This window comes from Emydura macquarii, unplaced genomic scaffold, assembly GCF_026122565.2.
Source record: "Emydura macquarii macquarii isolate MOO-44397 ecotype Brisbane River unplaced genomic scaffold, CSIRO-AGI_Emac_v2 contig_1253, whole genome shotgun sequence".
In the NCBI taxonomy this organism is placed as follows: domain Eukaryota; kingdom Metazoa; phylum Chordata; order Testudines; family Chelidae; genus Emydura; species Emydura macquarii.
This window is the reverse complement of record NW_027131390.1, coordinates 95,077,909-95,093,815: the sequence shown is the minus strand read 5'-3', so window position 1 is coordinate 95,093,815 and position 15,907 is coordinate 95,077,909. Positions and strand designations below refer to the sequence as shown.

The 15,907-nt window shown below is 40.6% G+C and overlaps 2 protein-coding genes across 5 annotated transcripts in view; one reads left to right on the top strand and one right to left on the bottom strand.

Moving 5' to 3' along the window:
- TMEM163 (transmembrane protein 163) overlaps window positions 1-3,883 on the bottom strand; it is a 177,228-nt gene extending 173,345 nt beyond the window's left edge. The window contains exon 1 of the mRNA XM_067549542.1: window positions 3,772-3,883. The gene's annotated coding sequence lies outside the window, so the exon portion shown is untranslated. The remainder of the gene's footprint in view (window positions 1-3,771) is intronic.
- The window catches only part of ACMSD (aminocarboxymuconate semialdehyde decarboxylase), a 78,026-nt gene that overhangs the window by 20,535 nt on the left and 41,584 nt on the right, over window positions 1-15,907 (top strand). For 3 of the 4 annotated variants that reach the window (XR_010919898.1, XM_067549538.1, XM_067549539.1), the window contains exon 1: window positions 12,017-12,144. The exons of the other annotated variant lie outside the window; for it this stretch is intronic. Coding sequence is in view for 2 of the 3 variants with exons in the window: in XM_067549538.1 (XP_067405639.1) it covers window positions 12,088-12,144 (57 nt within the window). In the remaining variant the exon portion in view is untranslated. Of the gene's footprint in view, window positions 1-12,016; window positions 12,145-15,907 lie in introns of those variants that run through there. 4 annotated transcript variants of the gene reach the window in all.

Below are 15,907 nucleotides of genomic sequence, written 5' to 3'. Positions count from 1 at the left end.
CAGCACTTTAGCACAGCCTACTGACTTCAGTGGTACTACTTGTGCTTAAAGTTAAGCATATGCTTAAATATTTTATTATTGGATGAGGATCAGAGTACTCAGTGCTTTGCAATATTGAGCCCTAAACTGGTAGTGCAAAATGAAGGTAGCTTATTGGGGAAAGGGAGGGATTTTCCTCTAAAAGCCTTTTAAATGATGATGCCATATTTGGTAAGAAGAGTAATAAATAGCCTTTTGAAGAGAAAACTTTTCAGTGGGCCATATTCTGCCAATCTGTACAATTAACTGTAGACAATAGGCTTGAAAGGGTGTAACAGAGAACATTTTGACCCACTAGGCTAAATTCTTACATGGTGTAAGTTAATGCATTTGAAGTCAGGGATGAATCTAGCTCTTTAAATATTTACAGTGAAATCAGCTTTCATTGTAAGAGCAACCAGGCATTGGCAAGAAAGCTGGCATGGGATTTATGCTATTTCCAGAGTTGCTAATTATAAGATTAGTTATCTTTTAAGGTGGGATTCATGTAGCATTATATACTGCTTGATGCAGCCGGTTGGCATAAATGGTCCAAGAGGTCTTTCTCTGGACATCAGCTGTGACTATCATTCTGTGAAATAACTGATAATATTAACTGTGTATGTTTTCATAAATAAACTTAATTACCCATTATGTAAACATCTAATTGCATATTTCTAAATTAATCATCAATCAAGAGCAGAGAGAATAGAAATGCTTATGCTTAATCTTTAACCTAAGTGTAAAGAAATGAATAGGAAGGAAAATAACTATGAGAGTAGTTTTCAGGTTAACACTTATGAATGGAATTGCTAGGAAACCATTTTTGCTTTGTAATAGAATTATACTTCCTTTCCTGTACTGTACAGCACCTTATTATCTTAATACAATGAAATGCTAATAGGATCTGTTGATATCCTTCACTGAATCTCAATTCCAAGTTTTTGCAGCAACAGTATACAATCTGTCTTCATCTACACTATAGAAATTTGGCATGAGCCAACTGTGTAATCCAGCTAGAACATCTATAACACACTTTAGTCCATTCACCAGTTCTCCCAACAGTGCACTTGGATTAGACTTGCTTTGAGCAAGGTTTACTACCATGTGGTGCTCTATAGTGCTATTCTGCAGCAGGATGGGGTACCCCGTTCAGACAGGGAGCCAGGAGAGCTCCCTTTTCCTCCTGTCGGGCATGCAGAGGACCAAGGAGATGGTGCCACAGACAGTCCAGCATAGGTAGAGGTCCAGAGACATGGAGGCTGAAGTGGAAAAGACTGCTTGAGAGGGAGAGACAGGTGGAGCTAAAGACAGAACTGGAGCAATAGAAGCTTGCTGACCAGGATAAATATTACTGGCTCAAACAGGAGAAGAGGGTCAAGTCACGCCCATGGAACCCAGGAAGAAGGCCATGAGAGTGTACCTATTCAGGGTTTGGCAGGCAAACAGATGCACTCCAGTGCTCTGCTTATGGCCTGAGTCAATACGGGACACCAAAGAAGGTCCTGGAACTCTGACTATGTGAATATGGGAGGTATGTCATGTGCTGTGTTATTTTGGAAATGAAACAGGGCTTTAAAACCAAATTCAGCTTTTTCTCTGGGAAAGGCAGAGAGGGTGAATCAAAACTCCCTCAGCTAACTCCAAACATGCAGAGGAAGGAGTGAGCCAGAATGCAAATGGGCTAGCTGACAGTAGGAAGTGCATGTAGGATTCTCCCTGCAGGTAACGAAGAAACTAATAGTTTAAACAGCCAAGAAGGAGGAGGAATTTCTCCCCCCACTCTGACTCTCTGATGGTCTGTGCAAATGCAAAAGACCCTGGGTGGGGAAGGAAGTGGTGCTTGCCATGACTTGAATGCAGTGTGTGAGGATCAAAAGGCCAACTCTGTGGGGGAGGAGTATAGGTGTAGGAGAGAGATTAGTAAGCTTCCTCCTCCCCCAAAGGAAGCTGAAATTATGCCACAGGGATTCCCAGTCCCTCACCTCCAAGGAGGTGAGATAGAGAAAGGATTTGGGTTATGGGGAAGAAAGTTTATTATCTGAATTGTAATATGAAATTATAAAATATATTGGCTGTCATGCCAGCCAGGGAATGAACCTGTGAGTTCTCCAAGGATGATGATGGAGCACCCTAGTAACACCCACTTCTGTATAGAGTGTGATGTGACCAATATTGCAATAGCGTACATTATCTTTGGTGACCATATTATATTAAATCTATGAAAGGTTTATGTCTGATTGTATTCTACTCCCTGGGGGATGGCTACCCCAGCTCCTACAAGAACTAAAAACAGTGGGAAGTGATTAAAGTGAATCACTGAGAATAAACAGCTCTAAAGAGGCATCATTCCCAGGAGTGATTTGCATGTACTGGTTCAAACTGGATTTTCCAGAGACTAGGAGACAAAGACAGGGCTTTTGGTATAAAGGATGTGCTTGAACTGAGACAAGGCCTTCTTTCTGAATCAGAAAATGGACAGGACCTTCTGTCCAAGGTGAGCATCCATTTGTGGGAGGGTTGGAAAGACTTGGCTTACTAGGACCCCGTAAGACCAATGGGTGACTCCTGGTATGTTTAGTGTGTTTAAATCTGTTTATTTTTTCATTGTTTTTTCCTGTAATGCTTTTGACTTAAGAATAAATGTTGTTTAGAAAGAGCCATGTGGTAACTTATAACTGCTGGCAGTACGCTGTTCATAGCCCTTGGAGAGAAAGTAAAGCACAGACCCTGGCCTTTGTACAGACTGGCTTGCTGGAGATATCACAGTGTTAGGCAGAGAGCTGTGCAGTCTTAAAACACCCCTTTCCCTTCTGACTGGGATAAGGGTCTCTGCCCCGAGACAAGTGATGACTTGAGGTCTGAGACTTTACTGAGAACTCCTGGGAATCACAGTGAGGGTGTAGGTACAGTTATCCTGAAACTATTAGAACTACAATGTGATCCTCCCTGATGTCATTCTCCATCCAGTTCCAGCAGCAATGGAGGATCACTGATGTAATAGCCCCAGTGGTAACACTTGTCCTCCCGATGCCATTCAACGGTGTGCAATGGCTTCATTTTTCTGTGCAATATACAAACTAATATTGCTGCCTGTGAATCATACTTTGAAATGTCCTATTAAAGCAGTGGTCGATATGCAGAAAGATTCTACTGTGCATTAATGATAACTTTTCTGTGACCCTTGACATAACTTGTATGGCAGTTTACATAAAACTGAGTACAGGCTTTGGGGTTTGGATCTTGGTTGAAAAAGTGCCAAAGTCCTTAACCCACATAGGCTCGAAGTTGTGTTTCCATCAAAGTCAATGGTAAAAAGACTGCCATTGATTTCACTGGAAATAGAATTGAGCCCTAACGCCAAATTTGGGATTAGTACACATGGAAAAAGAATCCCATAACTTTAATGCTGAAAAATGTTCACATCTTACCTCCACAAATCCAAATAGCCTCATCAATCAAATAATTTATCTGGGGAGAATCAGATTCAGAGCTTCTGTTTCTCCCAAGCATTATGCTCACAGGGGATGACCAGAGACAGCTACGGTATTAAACCTTGAAAATTCCAATTAATAAATACATCTTTAAAAACCTGCATAGTTGGAAAGCTCTCTGTTCTGTTGGTGCCTATGGCTGTCTTTCTTCAGACATCAGTATCCCTGTTTTTTCAGAAGTCCAACCCATAAGTCACCACTACCCATTCAGAGCTAACAACTTGCAAAATAATTACTATGAACCAAAGTTTCAACTCACAGGGTCACTGGCAAATGCTCTCTGTGGTGAGCTGGAGTCACAGCTGCATAGAGAGGCTGGAACATGTGGCCTTGCATTCAAGGAGACCTTGAGGATCCAGGAAGAATCTCAGCCTTATCAGCAATACTCTAGGAGCATTCATGAAATGTGCACATTCCTTTGCACTATCCTAGATGCTGTTCTGGAATACTTCTCTCTTCAGCAGCAGATCAAGTGCAGCATACTTCCATTGATCCTTGGTCTGCAATTGCTCGCTACCTTCCTTTGAGGCAGGTCAAATCCACAGACCTGAATTTAATTAATGCTGCTCTGGGCATCATTAACTTAGAAGAGTTTTTCCACCAGAAAATGTGTGGGTTTCTCAAGGTGTGTCCACCCTGCAAATTAAGCTCTGGGTTAGTGGGACTCAAGTCAGCTGACCCTGGTTTACAGAACCAAGGGCTTGAGCATCTACAGTGACTGTCAGTCCTACGTTAAGAATTTTCTAACCCAGGCTCAAACCTTGGGCTCTGGCATCCACATTGCAGCACACAGATCTGAGTCAAACCAGCCATGTCCCAAACTCCCTAACATCCTCCCAAAATGTAGCTGCTGTAGTCTTCTGATGTGGTGCATTGTGGGAAAACTTGACAGTCCACCCTGCACATTACAGGAAGCTTGAACAGCCTGCTGACACAGCCTGCCAAGCACTCATTTTGATCTGTGCACTCCCAGCTACCAGAGCCAGCAACATGGAGGAAAAGTTTTCCAAGAACTTCTCTTGCTTATGCTTTCACTGCTGTCAGAAAACAGGCAGAGTTTCCATGAAGCACTAGTGGTCATTTTGGTGTCCTTTTCTGACCCACCAAAGGCACCTGACAGAACTTATGATGGAGCAGGAGGAGGGATACCCAGGCAAAGCAGATTCGAGCTGGCTGATGGTGCTCATGACACTTGGTATAGCTGTCGATGCCCTGAGTAGACCGGCACTTCTGGCGCAGGGCCACAATCACAGACTGGTGGAATCACATAATCATGCAGACCTGGGGTGGCCAGCAGGGGGTCCAGAACTTTCACATGAAGAAATCTACATTTCTGGAGCTTTGTGAGCAGCTTGCCCCAACGTTCCAGCATAAAGACACACATGAGGGCACCCTTGCTGGTCCAGAATCAGGTTGCTATAGCTGTTTGGAAGCTGGCTACCCCAGACTGCTATAGGTCCATTGCCAGCCAGTTTGGCATTGAGAAGTCGACTGTAGGTAAAGTAGTGGTGGAGGTTCTGAAGCAAGCAGGCATGTGGTTTACTCCAAGGTGTTGGGCGTAAAAGATATTCCTTAAGTAATGGCTGGTTTTGAGAGAATGGGGTTTGCAGGCTGTGCCAGGGCCATTGATGGGACTCATGTGCCCTAGTTTGCCCTCCTCAATGAGCAAAAGAGTAAATAAACCACAAAGGGTATTACTCCATAGTTATGCAGTGCTCCACTGGAAAAGTTCATGATGCCAAGGGTTTTTTGCCAGTCAGGACTCTACATTTATGGACAGGCTGGGACACTGGGCCACCAATTGACATTGTCATCATGGAATTATTGTCCCCCCCTGTTATTCTGGGGGACACCCACATAATCACTTTTGCCTTGGTTTATGAAACTGTACCCTGATTTCAGAGGCCCTGGCAAAAGATAGTTTAATTACACTCTCAGCAGGTGAAGAATGGTTGTTGAATGTGCATTTGGCAGATTGAAATCCCATTGGAGAGGTCTACAAACACAAGTGGGTGCTACTGTCATCAGTACTGTCTTCACTGCCGTGGCTTGCTGTGCTCTTCATAATCTTTGTGGAGCCAGAGGTCAGCCATTTGCCTCTGAATAGACCTATGACAGTGAGAGGCCACTGAATCGGTACACACAGCCAAAAAGTGCACCTACCACAGCTGGAGCTGACTCAACAGAAGTCAGGAATGTTTTGTGGACTTGCATTGCTCAAGGGAAGAGGGGAAATAGTACCTTTATGAATGTGCTTGTGAGAGGAGGGGATGGGGCTCATTGGTTGTGGTGTGGGGAGGAGTGTTCTGTGCTTGGAGAGGGATGGGGGCTATATTGTCATGCACTGTACTTATGAATGACATCACCACTTATGACATGGGGATGGGGGATGATTCACAGTATGGATTCATATAACAAAGTGATTGAAGTGGATTGATGCTCCTAACTGTATTGAGGAGTAGTTGTCCCCTATCATGTGTTTACCTTTGTTATTTTAAATACACATTGTATGATGTGATGCAGTGATAGCAACAAATATCTTGGTGACATAAAAAGCTTTATTGATAATGGGTATTAGAAAAATACAACATTGACCCATTGTCAGGCAGGCTAGTGGCCATTGCCACACCAAAACATCAGTGACAACAGAAACTTTCCAAACCCCCATCTCCCCAAAAACTGCATGAACAAGTGCAAACAGTGAAAGCATATACAAGACAGAAACTGCATACTATTGAATGGGCCCCCATTTTCCTATCCCTGTTTGCTGCGCACTTGGTACTGAGGAAGAGAGGTGGAGGCATCCGCAGGGGAGAGGGTCAAAGACGGAGGACTGCATAGGGCTAACTTGCTCTGTCCAGCCACTCAGGAGGTCTGATTGCATGGGCCTCCCACCCATGGAGTTTTCCAAGCTGTTTCTGGATTGCATTTGAGAGTACTGTGCAGGGCATTCGGGCTGTAGAGCAGGTGCAGCAGGAGCAAGTACTCTTGCAGCCATTAGTGATATGGCTGCACTCAATAGCCACTCAAACAGTTCTCTCTGCTGAGCTCTGACCTCCTCCCTTAGTTGCTGTTCCTATTCCAGGAACTGCAAAGGAAGCACCTGCTCATGCTCTGATACTCTATCTTCAAGTTGTGCGGCCAGCCTCAGCCTGTCCTCTTTCCTTTTGCAATGTCTTTTCTCTAGCCATAAGTCCCTCTGGTTTTGATACTAGACCTGCTTGTTGGAGCTGTCCAGAACTTCAGCCATAAATTCATCACAGAAATACTTCCTCTTGGAAGGGTCGGTGAAGCTATGCTGTCCCAGGCTTGTATTGCAGTGTGGGCTAGCTGTGAATGTATTGCAGTAGAGGTAATGGGGCCTGGAACAGGACAAGACACAGAGGGTGATTGTCTCAAATAGCTCAGTGCAGAAACACAGAAAAAATCCTTGTGGAATTTCAAGGACATAAAATATTACTTTTCCAAACTGAATTTCAATACATTGTGAGAGGGATGTGTCTCAGTCCATAGAAGCTCCCTGAACACAGTCTGGTTAATCGCAGTGAAAGAAGTGCAGAGACAATGGTAGGTTAAATATTCAAAACTGTTTCTTGTTTTCTAAAAATTGCAGACCTTCTTGGGTTGGGGGTTTGACTGTCAGTGGCTTTGCTACAAAAGCTTTTTCTGTCATTTCAGGGCTTCCACATTTTGGAAGACCTAATCGTTCTTGTGGTGCCTGATTGGCAAAAAGAGATGTTATTCCAAGCTGCAGGTGGGAAACCTGCAGCATATGCAACCAAAGTATTCAAATGTGTAGTGACTGGCTTGGTCAGCTACAAAGGTGCCCCTGGAAAATAAACCCTTCCCCAAAATGTGATTACCGCTCTGGAATTTCTTCTTCAGGAAAAGTTTGTATCTATCAGCACATGGGAATTCTCTCAGAATTCATGAGAGAATCAACAGGATGCTGTGTTATCTTCCATATGGCTTAGCTGGTTGTGATTGCATACAGACACAGAACTCCACAGCCATCACCCTTACACAGCCGCCTGCCCCAGCACATTTCTGGGTGCATTTTCAAACCCCAGTCACCTATCACCTATTGACTACATGGACTACATTTACCTGAAAGGGACTGGATTTGTGAATGGAACACATTTCCACCTCCTGACCCACAGTTCACTGTTTCACAGTTTCTGAGTGGTTACAGAGCAGTGTACTTACAGGTATGGCAATGTAAGATTATTATTTTTTAAGAAACAGGAATGTCGTAGCAAAAATCACTTCTAGTAAAAATTCACTTTCAAGGTATTTTTCACTGTCTGCATTTCCTGGTCTCCATTTTGAACTCCATGTGGTGGGGGGATGCGGAGCCACACTGGTGGCATTCATGGCTGAGGATGTGAGGGGTGATTCCCAAACCTGAGCCTTTCTTTTTAGATCACAAATCTGAGGAATTGTCCCAGATTGAGGTGTCATTAGAGGAGGTTTTGGAACAAATTGATAAATTAAACAGTGATATGTCACCAGGACCAGATGGTATCCACCCAAGAGTTCTGAAGGAACTCATATGCGAAATTGCAAAACTACTATCATTTAAATCAGCGTCTGTACCAGATGACTGAAGGATAGCTAATCATAGAAGATTAGGGATGGAAGGGACCTCAGGAAGTCATCTAGTCCAACCCCCTGCTCAAAGCAGGACCAACCCCCAGCTAAATCAATCCCCAGCAATTGGTCCAGAACTTAGAGGTTTTTAAGGCCCAGCTTGACAAAGGATGGAGACGCCACCAACTCCCTAGGTAACCCATTCCAGTGCTTCACCACCCTCCCACTGAAAAAGTTTTTCCTAATATCCAATTTAGACCTCCCCCAATTTGCTCCTTGTTTTGTCATCTGCCACCATTGAGCTAGTTCCATCCTCCAGCTGATAGGAGCAGAAGCAGTGAAAGCAGGGACCTCTGGACATACCAATCAAAATTGTAGGATGTCCTTTGACTTTCTCTGCCCTTTGTTGATTGGCAATTTGCTCCAAACCTCCCCTCCCTCTTCATTATGTTTTCACCTCAGCTTCATTCCACATCTGCCCCCTTTACCCTCCCCTCCCCTGTCCTATCCTCTCCTCCTCATCCACTTCCCTCCCCTTTTCTTTCCATTTAGCTGATCCCCTCCTAAATCCATCCCCCAAAAAACTGTGATACTAACATGATATTTGCCACCATCATGTTGATCATGGTGGTGTGTCACACCCCTTCCCTCATCCTGTGTCTGTCTTCTCTATTTAAACAATACTGTCTCACTGTTTCCTTTTAGTCTCCTATCAGTCTATCTGTATCCATCTATTGGCCTTGTCTTATACTTAGATGGTAAGTTATTACCACTCACCTGGTGTGTGTGGCCTTGGGCAAATCAAGTCTGTGTGCTTCAGTTTCCTCATCTGTAAAATGAAGATAAAATATTGATCTTTATAAAGCACGTTGAGTATTGTATAACAGCTAATTATTAATAGTCTCTAAACTTCCCAGCTCCTCATTGCAGGTGGTACCCCAGAATTCCACCAGGTTCTGGATCTTCTGCATGCATGCATGGAAGATTTGGCCCTATTAGCAGTTAACTAACTTCATGGGAAAGGTTCACCTATTTGATACTGTGCAAAAAAAAAATTCCAGACTCTTGCATTATTTCTAAAGGTGACATTTATAAGATGGACTCATCTCACAGCCTCAGGGACTATGTGGTCTTTGATGACAGTCTCAAAGGACCGATGCAAGTCATTAGGAAAGCCAAGAAACAATGTGTTGCTAAGCAACTGCTACAAGCCTGTTATTCTATACTTACTAATTTAATTTCTAAAAGGACAGATTTTCTAAGTAGCCTCAGCTTAGCCACCAGCAATGCACACACTCTTATCCAGGTGCAATGCTCTGCATGTGTGTAAAATAACTGATTTGTAGACACAAACCAGATAGCTAGACATCTAAATTAGCAGGTGCCACTAAAGAGTATGCAAAATGAGGGTTCATTATTAGAAGCTGGTTTGTAAATTTGGCACAAAAGGCTTTTGGCAAAGACCATCCTGTATTTGTGTCTTTTATTTCAATTTTACCTTTCTTGAAAGTGACCAATCTTGATACTTCAGGTCAGTGGCATTGCTTTCTCAGCAGTATGACTGCATGTTGATGTTCCTGATGCATAAAGATCTGTTATGTCATAATTTCCCACACATATGCCAACAAACTGTCTTATGTAATGAAACAAAGGCAAAATGTGGATCTTCAAATGTCGTAGGGAAGATATTGAATCTGAGATCCTATCATTCCTTCAAAACCCTGTTAAATTGCATTTTGAAAACAGCATTAAGCATAGTAATTCTAATTTTGCTCTCAGTTACAATGCTTGTAACTGAAATCAGAGGAATTACTCCAGATTTTTCACCAGTGTAACTGAGATCAGCTCTGGCCCTAATAGTTATCTGGCAAAGTTATCCGGAAGGAGACTTTTTACTATGTCCTCCAACCTCAAAAAACTTACGAATAGAAAAGATTGTGCAAAAATAACATATGGAAGCTTCAGCATTAATCAGGAGTGCAGTTTGTTTGGTAATGGCTCCAATAAACCTATTTCTTATTAAATGTGATATTAAAGAAACAGATGTTTTGCATGCCTGAACTGGGGGCAAGTGGTCAAAGCTTGTTTGGTTTTAAAGACCTTTTGATGCCTCATGGAAATTTGGAGACATATTTAGAAACAATTCTGTGTGGACAGTGCATTTTGTGTTTCTCTTTTCCGGTTTTTTCTTGTTTGCATGAACATGCAGTCTTTAATCCATAAGGGTGAAATACATTCTGGTTCAGAGCACCTACACACCCTATCCCAGAGTGTTATGCAATAGCACTTTCTGAGAGTTACTGACCTTGATGATATAAGCCTTACATGACACATAGGCCTTCTGCACATGCGTGAATTTCACCCTAGAAACTTGGAATAGTGCTGGAGAATCAAGCCCACTGTTTCTCAAAGTTTCCCTTAAGGACTTAGCTGCTTTTTAATGCACATTGCAAGCTAGAAGTTTTCAACAGCAGTTCACCTGTACACAAATTTGGCTCCTATAGCACTGTGAAGGTCTCTGAGACCTCTGGTACAGTTTTGTGCTGAGTGGAGCAAGTAAAAAGACCATTAAGATACATACAGTAGTCCCAAAAATGTGTAGTACTATAATGCAGCACAGGCCCTTAAATATTTAGTAGCTATGAAATAAATAACTAGCAACTCTGAATCAAAACCATGTTCCTTTTGGGAGGTTCTAGTGATGTCAAACCACATGGAGGTTCTGAATTTAGGTCCCAGGCTCTCTGGGTTAATAGACACTGTCTACCCCTAAGGCCTTATCTTATTCTCTGACCAGCTCTTGGAGGATGTCAAGATCAGCCCTCTGTGATGGACCATTATGATATAATGACATGGTGTCTGAAGAAAGCAAGAAAGAAGTTTCTTGATGCCCCTCCAAAAATAACAATATATTCCACGGTTTTTATGAACACAAATGTAAGAGACTGCCGTCCAGCATGGAATTCTGATTCTTGAATACAGCAATTTACATTACATGATAGGTAGAGACAGTTGTGATCTAGTACTCTGCATAGGACTAGGAGCTAAAAACTCCTGACTTTTAATCCTGGCTCCAACATCTACTTCCTCTGTGGCCATGAACAAGTCACTTAAACTGCAAAGATTTTGCTAAAAGTTAAAGACGTAAGATCCCAAAAGAAGGAGTTGTGCATAGATTTTGAAAAAGCACCATAATTCATGGTCTTCCCTAGAACCTCAGATTGAGTCAATAGTGTTCGACAGACAGTAAGGATATACCAGGGGGAACACATGAGCTAATAGTACCAAATTATAGAGAATAAAGGATAGTCCCAGTCAATAGTGTCAGAGAGTCTAAGGGAGAATGAGTGATATTGTGTAGACATACTGAATGAGGAAGGGAGGATAAAATGAGCCAGTATTGTGATGAAGCCAGAGATAAAAGATAAAGGATAAAAGAGGAGCGTAGCTACAGCCAAAATTCACCATTTCCATATTTTTTATAATGTAATATTAGAGGAACTCTGCGAGAAGGAGAGGAGTAATGAGAAGCATGCATGTATCTACTAAAGGCTTCATTTTATGCCCTCTTTATAAAATCTTTCAGAAGAGGAAAGAAGGGAGTTAATAGCAACATGTTTAAAGTTTTTGTTTTTCTTTAGTAATCAACTTTTACGTTTATAAACCAACTTTTATTTTAGACTGTCAAAAACTCCATTTATACTGCATACATAAATATAAAGCTTCACCTCATTCTCCATTGAGTCCACTGTACAGTAATTTTTGCAATAACTTCCTGAGAATCATTGACTTTAGATTACTTTGTAGCTTCACTGCAATGTTGACTCCGTGATTGGTTACTGTATGTAGGCAACTTGATAGGACAGCAAGTGGACTTAAATAACACCCTAAGTTAGCAGTCTGCTATGCCAGGGAGTACAGAGAACTCCAGGCTAATTAGAAAACGTCTTTCTTAGAACTGTAATTTTCTTGTGATCCTTCAGAGATGAAAATTGATATTCATAGTCACATTCTACCTAAGGAATGGCCTGATCTAAAAGAGGTAATAAGAGCTTAGACATTTGGGGCAGTATTAGAGTAGCAGCTATTGTTACCGTTGTAGTTTCTGTTTCATCAATGTTTCTATTGATATAAACATCTGTTTTCAATGAGGTTTTCTCTATTTGAGGGGATTTATGACCATCTTCCTGCACTATTTATTAAAGAAAAACTTCCACTGAGTAAGGAGTGAAGGACTGGGCCCCATCTATTACTTCAATGCAGTTTGAGTATGTTTGTGCTTTCTAAATAATCCACATTAATTATAAACTTTGAAACATAAAACAAAGGCCTGTTGTCTAGTATGATGTTTGCTACATTAAGTGGATGGGGCGGTTTCAGATTTCTGTATTTTTATATATTGCCTGCACAGTCTGATTTTTTAAAAAGATTTATAGTTGTAAAAATGCTGAGCTATTAATTCTATGTTCTTAGTAAAACAGATAACTATTAGGGGAAAGTTTTCAAAGACACAAAGGACAGTTAGATGCCCATCCCATTGACTTTAAATGGGAATCGGGTGCCTAATTGTCCTTTGTGCCTCTCAAAATCTCCCCCTTGTTTTGGTTTGTATTCACATTTTCTTAAAATGTGTAAAAGAAGCAATAAGCAAATGACTATTAATGGATAGGACTGAAATCGCTCTGTGACTCAGCCTGCATCCTCTGAAGTGAATGGGAGTATCACCACTGATGTCAATGGATACAGGATTGCCCTCTCTATATTTGGCTACAAGTCTCTCTCTTTTTTTAAAACTATTCCTTCTTTTGCTGGAACTTTTTCAGCCATTGGACAAATTTGGTATATTGCACTCTAAATGAAAAACTCAGTTAATAAATTGTTCAGGACAGAGGGTAAGTTATATTGTTTGGTTTTAATATGTTCATGGTTTAGAGGTAGTTTAAATCTTATCACCTACTAATATCATAGGTTCAGAGTCTCTTAGTAAATCCAATATGCACTGTCAGAAATAATTCCCTTGGCTCCATGTTCCATAGTTGCAAGCTGCCTTGGTGGTACAGTAGGACCCAAGTGCAGGAGGGAGATGTATTGGTAGCACGTTTTTCACACAGAGGCATGGTCTATTCCTTAACCTCTCTCTGTCTGACTTTCCCCATCTGTTAAATGGAGGCATAAGCGCTCTGAAGATTCCTTAGTTAATATCTGCACAGTGTTTTTAAAATGGAATGTGCTCTCTGGGTATTATTGTACTAAAATAATCTAATTATTTTGATGTTATAATCAAAGATTCTTTAATTTAAAAAATACAAAAGTACCTAGTTCCAACTCAGTTTGTAGGATAGCCTTAACAAATGATGTACACTATGAAATACATTTTTATCCTTTTTACTTCTACTGCACTTCAGAGAACTAGAAAAGTCACTTTAAAAAAAATCACATAATGAAACAGAATATAATTTCTGAAATTATTTTGTGATAAAACTGTGACTTTGTGTGATTAGATCCATTAAACAGATTGAGTGTAGCTGATTTTTAAAGCTCATATACTATTTCCATTTGAGGGAAGATAGCAAATTAGTTAAGAGAGAGGACGAGAACTGAATTAGTTGCTTTTTTTGTAATGGCTGTTTTGAGACCCTTATTCCATTCTATCTTCATGGTAGTTAGAATGAAAGACTACTGGGCTTTTGTCTGTCTGTGACATGGAGCCATTTGATCTCATTGTGCCTATCTTTTGATTGCAAAAGAATACTGTGATTTCAACCTTGCTGTTAGGCACCAGCCACAAGCTGAGGCTCTCTTTGCACTGTGTGTCTGATTCACTGAGATTTCAATTTGTTCCTGGTGACAGAGATTTCAAAAGTAGTTTTTGTAGGTTTGTTATCTCTGTGTTTCTGTGAATGTTAAGTACACAGGCTAGCAGAGGTTGAAGATTAGTCAGAGAGGGACAAAAAACTGCGAATTATTTATTCAAAGATGAGTAGCAATGGAACCCAGAATTAAGAACACACAAGTGATTATTTCCTTAAAACTATCAAGAATAACAATAATACAAATAGAACTGATTGGAAGGTAACGTGTTTAGCTCTGTCTCAAACACATGTAATGCTATCTTATAATTTTTACATTCAACTGTTGGCATCAGAAGTACTAAATCTTGAACCTAAGATAATAGAAAACTTTGTGTTTGTTTGTTCACCTGTGAACTCAGAAACCCATAACATATATAAAAATCATAGAATCATAAAAATGTAGGGCTGGAAGGGACCTCAAGAGGTCATCAAGTCCAGTCCCCAGTGCTGAGGCAGGACTAAGTCAACCTAGACCATCCCTGAAGATCTTAGTATCTTTTTGCTAACAAAGTGCACTATGCAAAGTGGGACTACGTTTTGTAAAATGCTCCTTAAGCAGAATGACTATTAACAAAATAAAAATGGCCAAAATCTTGATTATAATCTTGAAAAGGCAGAAGCTTTGTTGGGAGAATCTGGGATTTCAGCTATGCCCTCAGATAATAAGTTGCTGAAAATGTCTCACCATTATGCAGAAGCTTTTCATAAATCATTGAAGATTCTGATTATTCCACAGAAAAGAGTCTCTTCACTACGGAAAAAAGCAGTTTTGAATTGATAATGCCAAAGTTACCAAAATGTTTTTATTTCTCTTGTTAGGCTTACGCGGTAGAAAATCTATATTTTAAGCTACAATTTTAAAATATGTTTAAATAGAAGTTTAAATATGAAGCCTCACAGAAGGCATATAAATCAGAAAGTTGAAAACAGAGTCAGCTCTAATCTCAGCACCAGAATACAGACGATAAAGTAGACCCCGAAGCTATGCAGAATAATTAGTGATGCCTTGCAAGGAAAACTTTCTTTTAAAAATGTTAGAACTGCTTTTTCACTCCTGTTGCTGAATTCTTATAGCTCCAAATGTTTGGGCCAACATTTTCAAAAGTGACTAGTGCTGAATGAGGAGTATGAAGTGCATCCAGTAATCCCTGAGGGCATGAGGAGGAAAACTGGTAAAAAAAAAAATAGATCATTGATTACTTGATTTATTGTTTGTGTGGTTGAGCTGTATAGTGCTTCTGTTATCTGCACAGTTGCATAATCATAGTTATTAGGGAGCTGATCCAAAGCCCATGGAGGTCAATGGAAGTCTTTTCATTGATTTCTGTGAACTTTGGCTCACCCGCTAGGTGTCCTTGGGAAAACACAATTTTCATGGAATGTAACTTTAAATTTATGTAAATAAATATAACAACATATCACAGTCAACAGCATCTCTGGCTGAAATCAGTGGCCTGATTTATACTTGATGTCAGTGATTGATTTACCTGCATAGGATGTGCAGGATCGTACATCCAAATTGCTTATGCTGATGTGTTTATGATTCCTGCTTTTGTCCAGTTTCCTATGAAATGTTACTTTATGGAAAAAATAGGGAATTTTGAGCCTCTGTCTCATTATATTTAATTATTTCATATAATTTCAAATCTTATAATTTTAGGGGATTAAATGAAAATAAGCCTCTGGTGGGTTTTTTATTTTAATTCAAAGAACTTTAAACATCTTCAGGAGACTCAGTGGATATATAACTTGTATCTTTTAAGCCTGTCCCTCCTGATTAAATATTAATAGGCAGAAAAAGGTGACCTTCAGCCTTGCTGCTGAATCATGAAAGCTGAAAGGCAGAATCAATACATCTTCATACTAATGATTAACTAATTGCAGTTTTCTAGGATCTGAAAATGTGCTGGATCATTTTTCATCTCTTATTTTCCTTCACATACTTCATTTGGT